The sequence below is a fragment of the Oncorhynchus nerka genome, linkage group LG10 (assembly GCF_034236695.1).
Source record: "Oncorhynchus nerka isolate Pitt River linkage group LG10, Oner_Uvic_2.0, whole genome shotgun sequence".
Classification (NCBI taxonomy): domain Eukaryota; kingdom Metazoa; phylum Chordata; class Actinopteri; order Salmoniformes; family Salmonidae; genus Oncorhynchus; species Oncorhynchus nerka.
The window spans coordinates 73,961,155-73,980,072 of NC_088405.1; the positions used below are offsets into that span (position 1 = coordinate 73,961,155).

The 18,918-nt window shown below is 43.1% G+C and overlaps 1 protein-coding gene across 2 annotated transcripts in view; it reads right to left on the reverse strand.

The window, feature by feature from the left end:
- Window positions 1–18,918, reverse strand: part of LOC115136001 (zinc finger and BTB domain-containing protein 16-A-like) — a 191,420-nt gene that overhangs the window by 6,713 nt on the left and 165,789 nt on the right. Inside the window, exons 5-6 of one of the 2 annotated variants that reach the window (XM_029671294.2) lie at window positions 12,608–12,778; window positions 1,682–1,849 (exon numbers count right to left, since the gene is read on the reverse strand). In XM_029671294.2, coding sequence (XP_029527154.1) covers window positions 1,682–1,849; window positions 12,608–12,778 — 339 coding nt within the window. Of the gene's footprint in view, window positions 1–1,681; window positions 1,853–12,607; window positions 12,779–18,918 lie in introns of both variants that reach the window. The other variant, XM_029671293.2, reaches the window with a different exon arrangement.

The window sequence follows — 18,918 nt, forward strand, 5'->3', positions numbered from 1 at the left end:
CTTCTGCGTTACAACACTGAATTCAATCTGTTATGGAGCCAAGCTGGATCTCCAGTGAGTTAACTAGTCTCCAGAGGGAACTGTACTGGTAGAAACTAATAGCATTGTACACTAACCCTCTAACTCTCTTGAACAAGCCATGAAAGCTTGTACAATTTTCCCAGTGTAACATAGCTGATATTTTCCCAGTGTAACAGAGCTGATATTTTCCCAGTGTAACAGAGCTGATATTTTCCCAGTGTAACAGAGCTGATATTTTCCCAGTGTAACAGTTCTGCCATTTGTATCCGTGCTATAGCCCTGACAATCTATCAGCGTATCAGAGTTTTCCCAGTTTAACGGAGTTGACATACACTCCCGTTCAAAAGTTTGGGGTCACTTAGAAATGTCCTTGTTTTTGAAAGAAAATATAATTTTTTGTCCATTTAAAATAACATCAAACTGATTAGAAATACAGTGTAGACATTGTTAATGTTGTAAATGACTATTGTAGCTGGAAACGGCAGATTTTTTATGGAATATCTACATACGTGTACAGAGGCCCATAATCAGCAACCATCACTCCTGTGTTCCAATGGCACGTTGTGTTAGCTAATCCAAGATTATCATTTTAAAAGCTAATTGATCATTAGAAAACCCTTTTGCAATATGTTAGCACAGCTGAAAACTGTTTTTCTAACTAAAGAAGCAATAAAACTGGCCTTCTTTAGACTAGTTGAGTGTCTGGAGCATCAGCATTTGTGGGTGCGATTTCAGGCTCAAAATGGCCAGAAACAAAGAACTTTCTTCTGAAACTCCTCAGTCTATTATTTTTCTGAGAAATGAAGGCTATTCCATGTGAGAAATTGCCAAGAAACTGAAGATCTTGTACAACCTGTGTATTAGTTCCTTAACAGAATAGACAGAGGTGTGGGAGGCCCCGGTGCACAACTGAGCAAGAGGACAAGTACGTTTGAGTGTCTAGTTTGAGAAGCAGATGCCTCCCAAGTCCTCAACTGGCAGCTTCATTAAACAGTACCCGCAAAACACCAGTCTCAACGTCAACAGTGAAGAGGCGACTCCGGGATGCTGGCCTTCTAGGCAGAGTTCCTCTGTCCAGTGTCTGTGTTCTTTTGCAAATCGTAATCTTTTTTTTTTATTGGCCAGTCTGGGATATGGCTTTTCCTTTGCAACTCTGCCTAGAAGGCCAGTATCCCGGAGTCGTATCTTCACGGTTGACGTTGACACTGGTGTTTTGCGGGCACTATTTAATGAAGCTGCCAGTTGAGGACTTGCTGATGCTCCAGATACTCAACTAGTCTAAAGAAGGCCAGTTTTATTACTGCTTTAATCAGAACAACAGTTTTCAGCTGTGCTAACATAATTGCAAAAGGGTTTTCTAATGATCAATTAGCCTTTTAAAATTATAAACTTGGATTAGCTAACACAACGTGCCATTGGAACACAGGAGTGATGGATGCCTCAGTATACCTATTATATTCCATTTTAAAAATCTGCTATTTCCAGCTACAATAGTCATTTACAAGATTAACAATGTCTACACTGTATTTCTGATCAATTTGATGTTATTTTAAATGGACCAAAAAAATGTGCTTTCTCTCAAAAACAAAACCCCCAATCTTTTGAACGGTAGTGTATTTCCTGTGATTTTCCCGTCCATTGTGATTCTAACGATGCCTACCTGTGTGCACGCGGTAGTGGGTCTCCAGCTGGTGCTTGAGGCTGAACCTCTTCCCACAGCCGTTACATTCATAGGGCTTTTCCCCGGTGTGGATGCGCTTGTGGCCCTTCAGAGTGTTCTCGTCACGGAAGCAGCTCCCACAGAACTCGCACTCATATGGATGGTCACCTGCTGAACATGGGGGACAACACAGACAATCGAACATAATTCCAACGATATTTCTCCTACAATATTTGATCATGTTTGATTCAGTCGCAGTCCTTCATGTAATAACTAAGACAGAGACAGGAAATAAATAAAAGGGAACAACCACATTGGACTCATAACTTTGTTACAGTTTCAAATGGCTATTTCTGTCTGAGTTCATACAGAAAGAAAGCTATAGATGTACAAGTGTGTTTAATTCAATGAGAAGATGAATATTATATGACAAAGGCTAGAATAGGTTCGCAATCACACTGAGCTATCGGGGACAAAATTCTAACATATTTCATAAAAACACTTGTTCCAGTCCACTCAATTTCTTCCTTTTTGTAGGTCAAGTTAGAGCACTGTACCCTTGCCACCCTGGGGACACTCGTGTAATGGATATTCAGATGTCAATAATCAGTAATATTATGATATGCGGAGGCTCTCTCCAACACTCAGTGACTAATTGCTTTCCTGTGTCTGACTAGCAGCCGCCCATACATCATTCGCTCCCCGGCACAGATGCGCCACGCTGCCAGGCGTGTAATGTTCTCAATATTTAATGCATTTCACTCCACCGCTAAAGGTTTAAGTCATCGCCAATGACCTACGCGTTTCATTATCTGGCTGTCCGAGCGGCACCGTGCCAGGGAATAAATTGCATTTCTCGTTATGTACTGTCATGCTCGGGCACCCATCGCCCCTGTCAAGAGACAATGTCAATTTCTTCTGGCATGTATTGTCGTTGGAGAGAGACGCGCCTTAAATGTTATTCACATTTGGAGGCAGTGGCTGTTTGGAGTGATGCGACGCCCGGCGTATGGCGCTTTCTGGTTGGGGGGATACTGTGGATGGGGGGGGGGGGGGGGGGGGGGGCAGGGAGGAGAAAGACAGAAAAAAAGAGATATATACAGAAAGAGAGGGAGAAGGCAGGAGGGTAAAAATCTATAAAAGTGACAGTCTTTATTTGTCTGCATGAAGTTATCAGTGGCTCCCGCTGTAAGACGTGCTCTTTTCTAGCGTTTTAGCCACGGCAGAGATCACAATCCATGACAGAGCGTGGTGGGGCCCACACGACGCTACAGGAATAGTAATGGAGCTGAGATTCACCTGCCTTTAATTAGGAGCAGTCTGAGCCCCAATCAGACAGATCTGGAGGAGAGCATGCTAATGCTCAGTGGACAGACTATGGAAGGTTATTTACCTTCAAATTCATACAGACAATGCATTATAACACATACTATATATATATATATATATATATACACACATATACATATACATATGTAACCAATAAAATGTCATTCTTCTTAGCAGGGAGGGGACTTCATTGCTCCTTATGCAAAAAGTCAATATTTGTAAGCGAATGCCATAATCACATTGTGCTGCAATCCAAAAGGCCAGGCAGGACTTCATTTAGTCAGGAATACATTATGCTCCCAGGCACTAGAGATACAGCATGGTAAATCAGAAGGCTTTCACTATCTCTCCCCTCCCTCCTTTCCCTTCTCTCACTCCACCCCCCCACAAGTCTTCCTATCTCTGTCTCTCTCACTGCACCGCTCTGCTGCTCCCCCTCCTCTCTCCCTTTCTCTGTGTGTCTGTCAGACAGACACAGTGCCTGCTGGGGTCTAATGACAGCGAGGGGGCAGAGATGAGGATCCAGCACACTGAGGTAGAACAGTGGACTAGGAGTGGTCCCTTGGGTACCCTGGGCACTGCCACCTGCGTTTCCATGCCCCCTGGGCATGAGGCAGTGTACCTGCTGCCTCAACCCCCCGCCCCCCACTTCAGTCTACCCCTCTCCCCCAGGCCCAGGCACTGGCATGAGCGCCGTGTGCACCGAGGGCGGGTTCATTATGCGATAAGCGTCAGTAAATCAGGGGGCTCTGTCACTGCCAGGGCTCTCTCTCCCTCTAGCTATCCTTCTCTCTCTCTAGCCTGGCGCTATCAAACACAGCTGCGAACACAAAACACTCTGCCGCAGACGGCAAATGGGCTCTGAGTTAAAATACACAAGCGACCGTTGTACAACAACGGAATATTAACGAGGGCCCGGGCGCGCGTCTGCAAGCGTGGTGGGGAGGGAGGACGGAGGAGGCTGCCATCATTATGAGACCCCATTGTACAACAGTGTGCCCGTGTGTGTGTGCCCGTGTGTGTGCAGCCTCTCTTTTGAGGCAGAGAGATGAAGCGAGAGAGGGGAAGGGAGAGGGATAGATAGAATGTCTCAGAGAATAAAAATGGGGATTACAGATTAATAGAGACAGAGAGGAAGAAGTGAGAGGGAAATAGACTGTGGGGTTAGTGTACTCTTCTCCGGGGAATAAATAAATGGCAGATTGATACACTGTAATAAGCTAAATTAAATCTGTTGCCTCGCTCTGTTATCAATAGTAAACCAATGTCAAACAGAGGGCAATATCAGAAAAGCTGATTTCCAAAGCAACGGTCTACCAAAACAATGTGTCAAGCATGCGTATATTGTGTATATTGTATTCGCTCCAGCTATTGCGCATATTGTACTTGCTCCAGCTATTGCGATTATTGTACTTGCTCCAGCTATTGCACTTGCAGCTCTGAGGTTGAAGGCAGAAGACATACAATGCCTTCAGAAAGTTTTCATACCCCTTGACTTATTCCCCATTTTGCGTTACAGGCTGAATTTCTCATCCATCTACACACAATACCCCATAATGACAGTGAAAACATGTTTTTAGAAATGTTTGTACATTTATTGACAATGAAATACATACATTTCTCATGTACATACAGTAGCAGTCAGAATTTCTGGACACACCTACTCAAGGGTTTTTCTTTATTTTTACATTGTAGAAAAGTGAAGACATTTAAACTATGAAATAACATGTAGTAACCAAAAATGTGTTACACAAATCAAAAAACATTTTGTATTTTAGATTCTTCAAAGTAGTCACCCTTTGCCTTGATGACAGCTTTGCACACTCTTGGCGTTCTCTCAACCACCTTCACCTGGAATGCTTTTCCAACATTCTTGAAGGAGTTCCCACATATGCTGAGCACTTGTTGGCTGCTTTTCCTTCACTCTGCTGTCCAACTCATCCCAAACTATCTCAATTGGGTTGAGGTCAGGTGATTGTGGAGGCCAGGTCATCTGCTGCAGCACTCCATCACTCTCCTTCTTGGTCAAATATCCCTTACACAGCCTGGAGTTGTGTTGGGTCATTGTCTTGTTGAAAAACTAATGATAGTCCCACTAAGCGCAAACCAGATAGGATGGTGTATCACTGCAGAATTATGTGGTAGCCATGCTGGTGGTAGCTGGTGGTAGCCATGCTCTTGAACCTCTGGGGGCAGTATTTCATTTTTGGATGAAAAACGTTCCCGTTTTAAACAAGATATTTTGTCACGAAAAGATGCTCGACTATGCATATAATTGACAGCTTTGGAAAGAAAACACTCTGACGTTTCCAAAACTGCAAAGATATTGTCTGTGAGTGCCACAGAACTAATGCTACAGGCGAAACCAAGATGAAATTTCATACAGGAAGTGAGCCAGATTTGAGGCGCTGTGTTCCAATGTCTCCTTATATGGCTGTGAATGCGCAAGGAATGAGCCTACACTTTCTGTCTTTTCCCCAAGGTGTTTGCAGCATTGTGACGTATTTGTAGGCATATCATTGGAAAATTGACCATAAGAGACTACATTTACCAGGTGTCCGCTCGGTGTCCTCCGTCAAAACTATTGCGTAATCTCCAGGTGCGTGCATTGTTCCATTTTGAACAGAGGAGAAACCAAACTGCCACGAGTGACTTATCATCGAATAGATATGTGAAAAACACCTTGAGGATTGATTCTAAACAACGTTTGCCATGTTTCTGTCGATATTATGGAGTTAATTTGGAAAAAAGTTTGCGTTGTTTGGACTGAATTTTCGTTTTTTTTTCTTAGCCAAACGTGATGAACAAAACGGAGCGATTTCTCCTACACAAATAATATTTTTGGAAAAACTGAACATTTGCTATCTAACTGAGAGTCTCCTCATTGAAAACATCCGAAGTTCTTCAAAGGTAAATGATTTTATTTGAATGCTTTTCTTGTTTTTGTGAAAATGTTGCCTGCTGAATGCTAGGCTTAATGCTATGCTAGCTATCAATACTCTTACACAAATGCTTGTGTAGCTATGGTTGAAAAGCATTTTTTGAAAATTTGAGATGACAGTGTTGTTAACAAAAGGCTAATAAGCTTGTGAGCCAATATATTTATTTCATTTCATTTGCGATTTTCATGAATAGTTAACGTTGCGTTATGGTAATGAGCTTGAGGCTATAATTACGCTCCCGGATCTTCTTTGCATTGGTGTCCTTTAGAGGTTTCTTTGCAGAAATTCGAACATGAAGGCCTGATTCACACTGAACAGTTGATGTTGAGATGTGTCTGTTACTTGAACTCTGTGAAGCATTTATTTGGGCTGCAATTTGAGGCTGGTAACTCTAATGAACTTATCCTCTGCAGCAGAGGTAACTCTGGGTCTTCCTTTCCAGTGGCGGTCCTCATGAGAGCCAGTTTCATCATAGCGTTTTAAGGTGTTTGCGTCTTGCACTTGAAGAAACCTTAAAAGTTCTTGAAATATTCCAGATTGACTGACCTTCATGTCTAAAAGTAAGGATGGATTGTCGTTTCTCTTTGCTTAGTTGAGCTGTTCTTGCCATAATATGGACTAGGTCTTTTACCAAATAGGGCTATCTTCTGAATACCACCCCTACGTTGTCACAACACAACTGATTGGCTAAAAAATTCCACAAATTAACTTTCAACAAGGCACACCTGTTAATTGAAATGCATTCCAGGTGACTATCTCATGAAGCTGGTTGAGAGAATGCCAAGAGTATGCAAAGATGACATGAAGGCAAAGGGTGGCTACTTTGAAGAAGCTCAAATATATTTTGATTTGTTTAATACTTTTTGGTTACTATATGATTCCATATGTGGTATTTCATAGTTTTGAAGTCTTCACTATTATTCTACAATGTAGAAAATAGTAAAAATAAAGAAAAACCCTGGAATGAGTATGTCTCCAAACTTTTGACTGGTACTGTAAGTACACTCCAAATTGAATTTAGGTGTATCCATTTCCTTCAGTCATCACTGAGATGTCACTATAATGTCCACCTGTGATGTTCACCTGTGGCCAATTCAATTGTTTGGACATGATTTTGGAAGAAACACACCTGTCTACATAAAGTCCCACAGAAACTATACCATGAAGTCCAAGGAACTGTCTGTAGATCTCCGAGATTGTGCAGCATATATCTGGGGAAGGGTATAAAACAATTTCAAGAGAGTTTAAATTTTCCAAGAACACAGTGGTCTCCATCATTGGGTAATGGAAGAAATATAGAACTAGGGCTGGCCGTCAGACCAAACTGAGCAACCGGGAAAGAAGGATATTGGTCAGGGAGCTGACAAAGAACCCAATGACCAGTCTGACAGAACGACAGAGTTCCTTGGCTGAAATGGGAGAACCTGCAAGAAGGACAACAGTCTACAGTTTTTCCCCAATCTGGACTTTATGGGAGAGTGGCCAGACAGAAGCCAATCCAGAGAAAAAGGCACGACAGCACGCCTGGAGTTTACAAAAAGGCATGCAAAAAATGATGTGGTCTGAAGAGCCAAAAATGGTACTATTTGGCCTGAATGCAAAGAGCTATGTCTGGAGAAAACCAGGAACAGCTCATCACCCGTCTAACACCATCCCTACCGTGAAGCATGGGGATGGTTTTCAGTGGCAGGGACTGGGAGACTGGTAAGGATAGAGGGAACAATGAATGGAGCCAAATACAGGCAAATCAATGATTAGAATCTGCTTCAGAGTGCAAACAACCTGAGACTTGGTAGAAGAGTTACGGGACAATGACCCCAAGCATACAGCCAAAGCAACACAGGAAATGAGATATTTATGTATTTAATTTTCAATAAATGTGCAAACATTTCTAAAAACATGTTTGCACTTTGTCATTATGGGGTATTGTGTGTAGATAGGTGAGATTCAGGCATTTGAATTCAGGCTGTAACAACAAAATGTGGAGTAAGTCAAAGGGTATGAATACTTTCTGAAGGCAGAGTATAAGTGATGATGATGGACTTGTCGGAAGAGGGCGATGATGTCTCTAACTGAGATGAAGACAGGACTGCTTGACTTTCTTTCGACATCACCTGCTACTGCGTGTTTTTACATCAGTTCTCTTTTCCCTAGTACACACAAACATTAAAACGGCAAATACATGAAAGATTTGCCGGTTATTTCCCCTTTATTGAAATTAGGGATTATTTTAGGTGCCATGGCGACTTGCCGATGTTTTTATCCCTTGACAATGGCACCACATCATATTACAAGGGTGCTTGTGACTGACTCATTGCAATTTAATACACACATATGGAGGATCAGGTTCAAAAAAGCACGGTGCTGCTGCCTCGTCTTGCTGCTCATGCCGAGATTGGGGTTGGTGATGACATTTCAGGGAGTCGTGCACGGGGACCGTCCTCGTGTCCCCGACAATGGTTTATATATACACTAGATGACTGACAGGGGGCACTGTTTTGAAACCACCGCGCCTCCATCTTGGCACTCCACCACCATTTGTAAAAAATATTTTTGAAGCTATAGAAATGCATTTATTAATGTCTACGTTTGTATTTCCCATGTGTATTCTATTACAGACAACTTAATGCATACTTTTAAAAGTTGTGAACTAAACATAATTAAAAACATACTTTTAAGGAATTAAAAAAATTATCATTTTTAGAGGACTAATGTTACAGTCCCCACCAAGAAAGCAATAGTTAAATTCTGTCTTTGAAATATTACATTTAAATATTGTAGAAATCTATTCATTCCTATGGAGGACTGCTTCTTCTGAATAGTGTCAATATGGCTTCAAAGCCTCTCATTGGCCAATACATAGCAACAACAACAAAACATGTTCAGACCCCTTGATGTTTTCCACATGTTACATTACAGCCTTATTGTAAAATTGACTCAAAATGTACTTTCCCCTCATTAATCTACACACTATACCCCATGATGACAAAGCAAAAACATGTTTAGAATGTTTTGCTAATGTATTCAAAATAAAAAACAGAAATATTCAGACCCTTTGCTATGATAATCATAATGGAGCTCAGATACATCCTGTTAAATTGATCATCCTTGAGATGTTTCTACAACTTGGAGTCCATCTGTGGTAAATTCATTTGATTGGACATGATTTGGAAAAGCACACACCTGTCTATATAAGGTCCCACAGTTAACAGTGCATGTCAGAGCAAAAACCAAGCCATGAAGGAATTGTCCATAGAGCTCCAAAACAGGATTGTTTCAAGTCACCGATCTGAGGAAGGGTACCAAAAAATATCTGCAGCATTGAAGGTCCCCAAAAACACAGCGTCCTCCATCATTCTTAAATGGAAGAATTATGGAACCACCAAGACCCTTCTTAGAGCTGGCCGCCAGGCCAAACTGATCAATCAGGGGAGAAGAGCCTTAGTCAAGGAGGTGACCAAGAACCCGATAGTCACTGACAGAGCTCCAAAGTTCCTCTGTGGAGATGGGAGAACCTTCTCCACAGTACTCCATCAATCAGGTCTTTATGGTAGAATGGCCAGACGGAAGCCATTCCACAGTCAAAGGCACATTTTTTTATTTTTTTATTTCATCTTTATTTAACCAGGTTAGACCTGGCCAAGATAAAGCAAAGCAGTGTGACACAGACAACAACACAGAGGTACACATGGAGTAAACAATAAACAATAAACAAGTCAATGACACAGTAGGAAAAAAAGTATATATACATTGTGTGCAAAAGGCATGAGGAGGTAGGCAATAAATAGGCCATAGGAGCGAATAATTACAATTTAGCAGATTAACACTGGAGTGATAAATGAGCATATGATGATGTGCAAGTAGAGATACTGGTGTGCAAAAGAGCAGAAAAGTAAATAAAATAAAAACAGTATGGGGATGAGGTAGGTAGATTGGGTGGGCTATTTACAGATGGACTATATACAGTTACAGTGATCGGTTAGCTGCTCAGATAGCTGATGTTTAAAGTTGGTGAGGGAAATGAAAGTCTCCAACTTCAGTGATTTTTGCAAGCTTTTGGAAGCCAGCTTTGAGTTCCAGTCACATGACAGCCAGCTTTGAGTTTGCCGAAGGCACCAAAAGGACTCTGATCATGATTAACAAGATTCTCTGGTCTGATGAAACCAAGATTGAACTCTTTGGCCTGAATGCCAAGCGTCACGTTTGGAGGAAACCTGGCACCATCCCTACGATGAAGCATGGTGCTAGCAGCATCATGCTGTGGGGATGTTTTTCAGCGGCAGAGACTGGGAGACTCGTCAGGACCGAGGGAAATATGAACGGAGCAAAGAAGAGTGATCCTTGATGAAAACCTGCTCCAGAGCGCTCAGGACCTCAGACTGGGGCGAAAGTTCACTTTCCATCAGGACAACGACCCTAAGCACACAGCCAAGATAATGTCGGAGGGGCTCCAGGACAAGTCTCTGAATGTCCTTGAGTGGCCCAGACAGAGCTCGGACTTGAACCCGATTGAACATCTCTGGAGAGACCTAAAAGTAGCTGTGCAGCGACACTCCCCATCCAACCTGACAGAGCTTGAGAGGATCTACAGAGAATAATGGGAGAAACTCCCCAAATACAGGTGTGCCAAGCTTGTAGCGTCATACCCAAGAAGACTCGAGGCTGTAATCGCTGACAAAAGTGCTTCAACAAAGTACTGAGTAAAGGGTCTGAATACTTATGTAATTGTGATATTTAAGTTTTTTATTTGTAATAAATTAGCAAACATTTCTAAAAACCTGTTTTTGCTTTGTCATTATGGGGTATTGTGTGTAGATTGATGAGGGAATACAACTATTTCATTCATTTTAGAATAAGGCAGTAAAGTAACAAAATGTGGAAAAAGTCAAGGGCTCTGAATACTTTCCTACTGCACTGTATATGTCATTGGTCCTCTCCCGAGGATTGGCGTGAAAACAGAGAAGCAGATGCGGAGGTCCAGTATACAGGACCGCCTCACCTTGTCACTCGCACTAAATCGCTGCACATCGGCTTGCAAATAAGCTGGCAGCGCTCATCTCGCCACCTTCATCTCAAATATTTATCCGTGAGCCGGTGAGCTATATCAGCTCTGACATAGAGACTGTTATTTAAGGTCGCAGACAGACGGCGGAGGATAGAAAGGAAAAAAAGGGAAGATGAGAGCGTCCATCCTTTGCAAGTGAAATGGGATTCATTTCCATGTTCTTATATTCTGTCACGGTAACAGGGGCTTTTCCCTAAATCACCTCATCCGCCAGGCTATTTCCCTCTTCAGCCTCGTCCTTCTCACAACTGACAGTATTAACATGGCCTTTACTCACCAACGAGCCAGCCTGGAGGTATGTACAGTACCAGCTCCGTTTGATCATGGCATGAATTTATTCAGCAAATGACCAGATCTCTCGGTTTATTCAGCCAGCCATGCAAATAGTGGACTAGGGCAGCAGGTAGCCTAGTGATTAGAGCGTTAGGCCAGTAACCAAAAGGTTGCTGGATCGAATCCCCAAGCTGACAAGGTAAAAATCTATTTTTTAGTTAACCCACTGTTCCCGGTAGGCCGTTATTATAAATAATAATTTGTTCTTTTAATTGACTTGCCTAGTTAAATAAAAGGTCAAATAAAAATACAACTTTTTAAGTCCGGATTACACAAGTCCTTCTAGGAAGAACCATTGTAGTGAGTTAGATAATAGGCAACCATGTTCAGAAGCCAAAGCCATGAGCATAATGTGGTGAGACATGTGTTGTTGCCCTGCAGGCCTCTAGAGTCTAAACTGATGCTAGACTACTGAGACATCGCCACTTGTCCAATATACTGTCACCCATGTCTGTCAATGGAACAATCCATCACACCATCATAAGAAATATGGATTCGTTAACAGCTGCTGACCTAAGGAGACTGTGTTGGCAACCTTTTCCCTGTCAGTCTTCAGCAGGTCTATGTGTAGCTTTCACTTGTTGCCACATCATTGCAAAAGTATGTTGCCACTGCATGAGTGTAATTATTACCTCACAAATTGCCTAATGTGATGACCAACCTTCTCACAATCTATCTGCAACGTTGTGACAATGTCATTTGTTAGTAGGGTAGTCAGAGGAGTTTGAGTTGACCGTTTAGTGTGAGAGAACATGAGTAGCCTAAAGGAGTGTGTCCTAGTGCACTAGGATAGAGGGGGAGTTGACATACACTACATAACCAAAATAATGTGGACACCTGCTTGTCAAACATCTCATTCAAAATTCATGGACATTAATATGTAGTTGGCCCCCTCTTTGCTGCTATATCAGCTTCCACTCTTCTGGGAAGTCTTTCCACTTCGCGGCTGAGCCGTTGTAGCTCCCAGACATTTCCACTTCACAATAACAGCACTTACAGTTGACCGGGGAAGCTCTAGCAAACTGTCTCGTTGGAAAGGTGGGATCCTATGAAGGTGCGACGTTGAAAGTCACTGAAGTCTTCAGTAAGGCCATTCTACTGACAATGTTTGTCTATGGCGATTGCATGGCTGTTTGCTCGATTTTATACACCTGTCAGCAATGGGTGTGGCTGAAAAAGCAGAATACACTCATTTGAAGGGGTGTCCACATACTTTGTAGCTGCTACTAGACAGTATGCGTCGCCACTGCCACTGACCTGTGTGCGAGCGAAGGTGACGTTTGAGTGCCGTATGGCTGGGGAAGGTGCGGTTGCACTCGCTGCAGATGTAGCTGCGCACACCGGCGTGGACCTCCATGTGCTGCTGCAGTGCCGGCTGCGCCTGGAAGCGCTTCCCACACAGCAGGCAGAAGATGGCCATGTCCGAGCCTAATGGAGAGAGGGAGGGAGGACAAGGTGAGTTTTCTTTTCTCATTTAGTCTGGTTTGTATCTTTAATTGAGTAGGAGATAATGTCGAGAATAAATCTGACAAAACATAACATGTTGACAGTCCTGTAGTGAAATGACACATCATTCATGGCCCTACTCCTGAATAAAGACCATTTCATCTCCGTTCTATGGATATTCAACATTCTTGTTCATTGTACAATGATGTACATTTCTTGAGATCTGTTAGATCATTTATAAAGAAATAAGTATCCTAAACCAAACGAGGTATCGATCATTGTAAAACACCACTGGGAAAAGCACACAGGCTTGAACATTGCAACTGTGATTCTTTACCACAAGAGGTCAGCACCAAGTTGAGAGCAATGACAAACGATGTGAGCAGTATAACAGGCAGGCTAAGGACTGTTTTAGCATACAGGGAACCGTCAACACAATGGGATGTGCAATGGCCCTGTATCTCATGCTTGGTAGAGGACACTTTAATATGGCTAAGGCCTTCATAAAGGCCACTGAGGATAGGTTTTCTAAATACATTTTTTAAGCACATGAAAAGGTAAGATGTGCTTTATATTTCAATAGAGTCTTGAGCCCAACAAGTAGTGTTCATTTTTCTCCAGCAGAGATACTGTCACACACAGGAATACAGCGCGCACACGCACGCACGCACACACACACTTTTCAATTACCAGACTGGAGAAAACTCTGGGGAAAGAGGGAGTGTTTAGAGCTCAGCTTCTATTTCATCAGTCAATAACGCATCTTTGGGGCAAAGCTGCCACTAATTTAAAAATCTATGAGGAGCAGCGGACTCATGTTCATAAACGCACGAGAGGGAGGCCCAGAGACAGCCCTCCCCCTGGATCAATCACTGTCTCCCATCCACACCCAGGAGAGAATGAAAGGGAGAGGGGGAAAGGGAGGGAGAGCGAGAGAGAGAGAGATGAGGAAAAGGTAGTCAGAGGAAAATTCAAGCAACCATGTGGGCAGTGAAGAGAGCGATGGGGTAGAGGGAGAGAAAGGTAAAAAACAACAACAAGATGAGACAAAACGGGGCCTGTCCTTAAATCTTCTGACAGTGAGGCTGTAACGGTGCCTCTGTGCAAATAAATACTGACAAGACTCCCTTCTGGCTTTCTCTAGACCTCTTTCTCTAGACCTCTTTCTCTTGATGTTTTTCTCCCCCACAACATCTTCTTCTCCCTCTTCTTTTATCAATGAAAAGGGGGCCATTGATTGGGGCCGATTTTCACTGGAATCCCTCCAGGACTTGAGGCACTTAAGGTGGCTTGACTGACAGGCCTTCCTCTCTCCTTTCTCGCTCTAATGTAACAACACAGGGTGCTCTGGAGACAGCACAGTGGTCAGAGCCTGCCCACTACCTCAGGGCTATCACACAAACAATTAATGTCCAGTTGAGAAATGAAAATGGTTTGAGTGGTTTTGGAGGCAAACAGAAACAGGGCAATTGAGGGAATGAGAGAGGTGGGAGATAGTGAGAGAGTGACAAAATTTGAGAAAGAGAGAGGGAGGGAGAAAGGGGGAGAGGAAAACTGCAGGAATGTAAGATCATGGCGAGCCTTTGACCTGGGTCTGGGATGAGGTGAGGTCTGGACATGGTAGAAAACACTAATTTAACCCCACCAGATCTGGGTTTAACTACTATTCAAAATAATTTCAAATACTTTAGCTGTGCTCGATTGAGCTTGCCTGTTGCAATGGGACCAATAAAAAGTCCCAAAAGTACCACCACCCAACCTAGCAGGTTTAAGCAAACGCTCAAAGTATTTGACATTTTTGGAATACCACTTGAACCCAGGTCTGAACCCACTTCTCCCATTTCAATGTACAACTACTAGTAATTGCATTCCCCCACACAATAATAACACTAATATGGCCGTAAAACCCAGACCTGTTTAATGCTGTTAAGTGAATGGCACACAGGAGGGCTGTGTAGGAGAAAGTGTATGTGCATACATGACCGTGTGCAGCATGTATGAGTGTGTGTAAGTGTGCGTGCATTAATCCTAATGGCACTGATCTTGTAGACAGATTGCCCTTTAACCTCTGATATACCTTCACGCGCACACACACACACACGTGTGATACAGTAACATGTATTCAGTTCTTTGCCTGCACCCTCCAGCACCACAATAGTATACATCCTGCAATATATACATTCACACAAATGGACATAATAGTTCAGCTGTCTTTCTGAGAAGAACCATGTATACCATGCTGTTGTGCAAACAAGATGTCAGCTGCAATCTTGGGGTGAGAGAAAATATAAGGGTTGTTGGCTCTTTGTTTAGAGCAAAAGAGAAGAGTACAATTAATCAATATGAACGACAGTATATGCTGCACGAGTCAAAGTAATAAAAAAGCTCTTTCCTTTTCAAAACATACAAGCTTTCAGAGTCTGTATGTCATGTTTTGAGCGCTTTGCAATTCAATACAGTTTATGAACCCATGACAATTAAATAATACCAGATACTCTTTTCTGCTTGGAGGGAGGAAGAAAGACATAGGAGGACACAGAGACATTACATAGAGAGATATAGAGAGAAAGCGAAAGAGGGAGAGAGTGAGAGAAAGGGGTACACACAGAGGTGAACAGACAGTGTCTTTCTCCTGGGCCTCCTGTGTGTTGGGAAAGTGCTGTAGCGCTGATTAGCGTTAACTGGAATTAAGTGGTCCAAAGTGATGCGACCGGTCCAGTCTTGGGGGGGCGGCAAGGTGAAGGGCTGACAGATGAAGGGAGGTGCAGTGATAAAAAAGGAAGGTGGAAGCAGAGGAAAAAAGTAGCTGACCCGGGTGGTCTATTACAGTGTAAAATTGAGTTGGCCCAAAGTGACACCTGAAAAGAGGTGGTGGTGGAGGAGGAAGAGAGGAACGGGGGGGCCACAGTACATCGGGGAGGGGGCTCTGCTCTCGTCTGGATGCTGGGCGGGCGGCGGTGGTTACTTAATGGCCCTGGAGTGGCGGCAGCAGTTATTTAAGCGAAGCCGGACGGGGCCCTTAATGGATAGGCCGGTGACACGTCTGTGAGAGGTACAAACAGAGGAGAGAAAAGCTACAGGTGTGCATGCTGGTAGTGGTGGTGGGGCATGGGGCTAGACACTTTCTGTCTGCTATGGCCTTTCTTCTGTTTGAGGAGAGGAAGTGAAGTAGAAATTGCCCTTGTGTTTAATCCCCATGCATTCTATGAACTCTACCAACACCACCTTCAGAGATAACATTTTTCTTATTTGTTGCTTTGCAATAAAATTACAGTATTGCTATTAGCAATTTTACTACGGTGTGTCTAGCTGGCTGTTAGAACATGACAACGCATGAGATGAGTCATACAGTAGGTGTGAGCAAGGACTGAAGTCAATTAGCTTCTTTCTCCTCATTCAGCTCAGCAAGGATGATGGAAGCAGCTCTCTCTCCCGCTGCTCTGTCTTCCAACTCAACCGTCTGTCTGCTAGCTGGGTTCTCTTCACCGGTTGCTTTTCAAATGAGCCACTGTATCATTCACAGTTCAATTATGGGAATCCTATGTGAATAGATGTTTCAGTACAGCCACAAAGCCCTGCTGGGGGGGGTCGGCTAGTGGTTTATTTTGTGTGGATAAAAATATACAGGGTTTGTGTAGGGACTGAACAATGTATCGTACGATGATGTGTGTGTATATATAACAGTGACTAACTGTGTGTATGAGTGGATGACTGGGTGTGTGTGTGTGCGCGCGTGTGTCTGGGGAGAGAGGGAGAGAGAAAGGGATAGAGATAGCAAGAGCATACACACAAGGTTGCATTTATGTCAACCTTTCTGTTTCATTTAACCCAAACAAAGAGGGAGATATGAGCCTAATATGATGAGGGTCTTTCACTGACGCCTTTCACTGCATATTAAATGAGGCTGCACAAACCTGCGTACACATTTATCTAGTCAAAAACCATCAGTGTGACCATGATATTACACCAAGTTTGAATAATCACAATAACACCACAGCTGCCGTCACCATTACCACTTCTAATGGCCTGGTGTTATGGGGATTGTCAGACGTCATTTCATCACTCAGGTTGCTTCCCCTGGTGCCTAGTGCGTGAGGACGTACTAAAATGTAACCAGCCGAGTGCATGTGTGACGTGCTGTGGATTTAAGGTCCTCTGCTGATTGTCAAGTGTGCCTGCCTTCAGATGAAATCAATAAAAAAATAATAAGCTGAACTCACAGAAAGTCTTGGCTTCGACCGTCTGCTTTCACCACTTTCCTTTGTGTGAACGGACATGAGCACTAGGCATTTCTAGCCTATGTCTCTACAATGGTGAGGCAGTCCTCGTGTTTCCTGTTGGTGCCACACCTAAATGGATGAGAATTGCTGTCCTGTCCATGGGCGTGTTAGGGTACTACACACCACAGGGTTTAATGAAGCAGAGAGCTCTAGGAACCAGAATATAGGCATTAAATCACCATTAGATCGGGGTTAATTAAGGATACACATCCCTGTCTTTTACGCCCTGGTCTCACTTATCAACATGTTCCAGCATTTAGATGGCTCCTGCATGGAGAACAACAAAATGTCTGCCTCTTGACTAACACTTTGCTTTTGGTTAAACAATATGGGTATAAAAATTAAGACGCACAACAACAGCAATGGGTGTGGCTGGTAAAAAATGTGTCACATTAATCATTCCCTTTGATGAATGAGGAATTAATGGGTAAATAAGTACACGAAGTGGGTAGTGTGGTATGGGCAGGCTGGACAAGAAGAGTGTGTTTTGTGAGAGAGGTTGGGTCTGACAGCATGGGGGAGGGTGAGAGGTCAGAGGGGGCATCTGTGGTGGGGAAGGTGGGGGTGGGGTGGCGCGAGGGGGCAAGGGTGTGTGCACACAGAGAGGAGGTGTAAAGGGGGCTCTTGACAGCCCGCACTGGGCAGGGGGGACAATGGGTGCCGGCAGGGACTTGCTGAGGGGGACAATGCTGCCAGAGGACTGCCAAGACCCAGACCCCAGCAGACCCTGGGCTGCAGTGTGGAGGGAAAGTATTCATACCCATTGACTTATTCTACATTGTGTTAAAGCCTGAATTCTAAATTGATTTCTGGTAGGTTGGTAGGTTCTCCCATCTCAGTTAAGGAACTCTGTAGTTCTGTAAAAGTGGTCAATGGGTTCTTGGTCATCTTCCTGACCAAGGTCTTCTTGCCCGTTGCTCAGTTTGGTTGGACGGCCATCTCTAGGCAGTCTGGGTAGTTCTATATTTGTTCCATTTCCCAATTATAGAAACCAGTGTGCTCTTAGAAACGTTCAACATTCTAGAAAATTGTTTTATACCCTTCCTCAGATATATGCTGCACAATCTCGGAGATCTACAGACAGTTCCTTGGACTTAATGGTATGGTTTATGCTCTGACATGCACTGTAAACTGTGGGACCTTACATAGACAGGTGTGTTTCTTCCTAAATCATGTGGCCACAGGTAGGGCTGTGGTGGTCACAACATTTTGTCAGCCAGTGACTGTCAAGCAAATAACTGTCGGTCTCACGGTAATTTACCGTTAATTAACAAACACATTTAGCATCTCCTGGCTTCCAAAAAAGTATAATAAATCCATGAAATATAGCCTACACCTTCACAATAAATCCATTATTTATTAAAGACATGTATAAAGAAGCATGATATGTAGAAAATGTAGTCTATTTCAGAAGAAAATAATAGCATCCTCTGAGTTGTCCTTGTTAGGTCCTGATGTGGCTATGGCATATGGCTGTGGGCTACACTAGTTCATTTAGCAGACGAGATTTGCTTATAATTCCGTGGCATTATTTTATATTATTTTATAGTGTGAACAGGGAGTGTGAACATGCGGCTATTCTGTGTTGAGCGGTTAACTCAGAAACAGGTACTCCTATATGCTTAATTTAGAGTTTTTAATGTAACTTTAGTTCTACAAATGTTGGGCTATATGTTTAGATTTTTAATACATTGTAAGGCTTCGTGATGAGATTCTAATTCTGATTTGTAAAAAGTTGCTTGAAAGGCTCTGCTTTGTTTTTTTGTGCAGGCTGTACAACTCCAATATTTTCTAGTTCACAATTTCACTAGCACTGGATAATGCCTCGAATCCCCTTTGTGG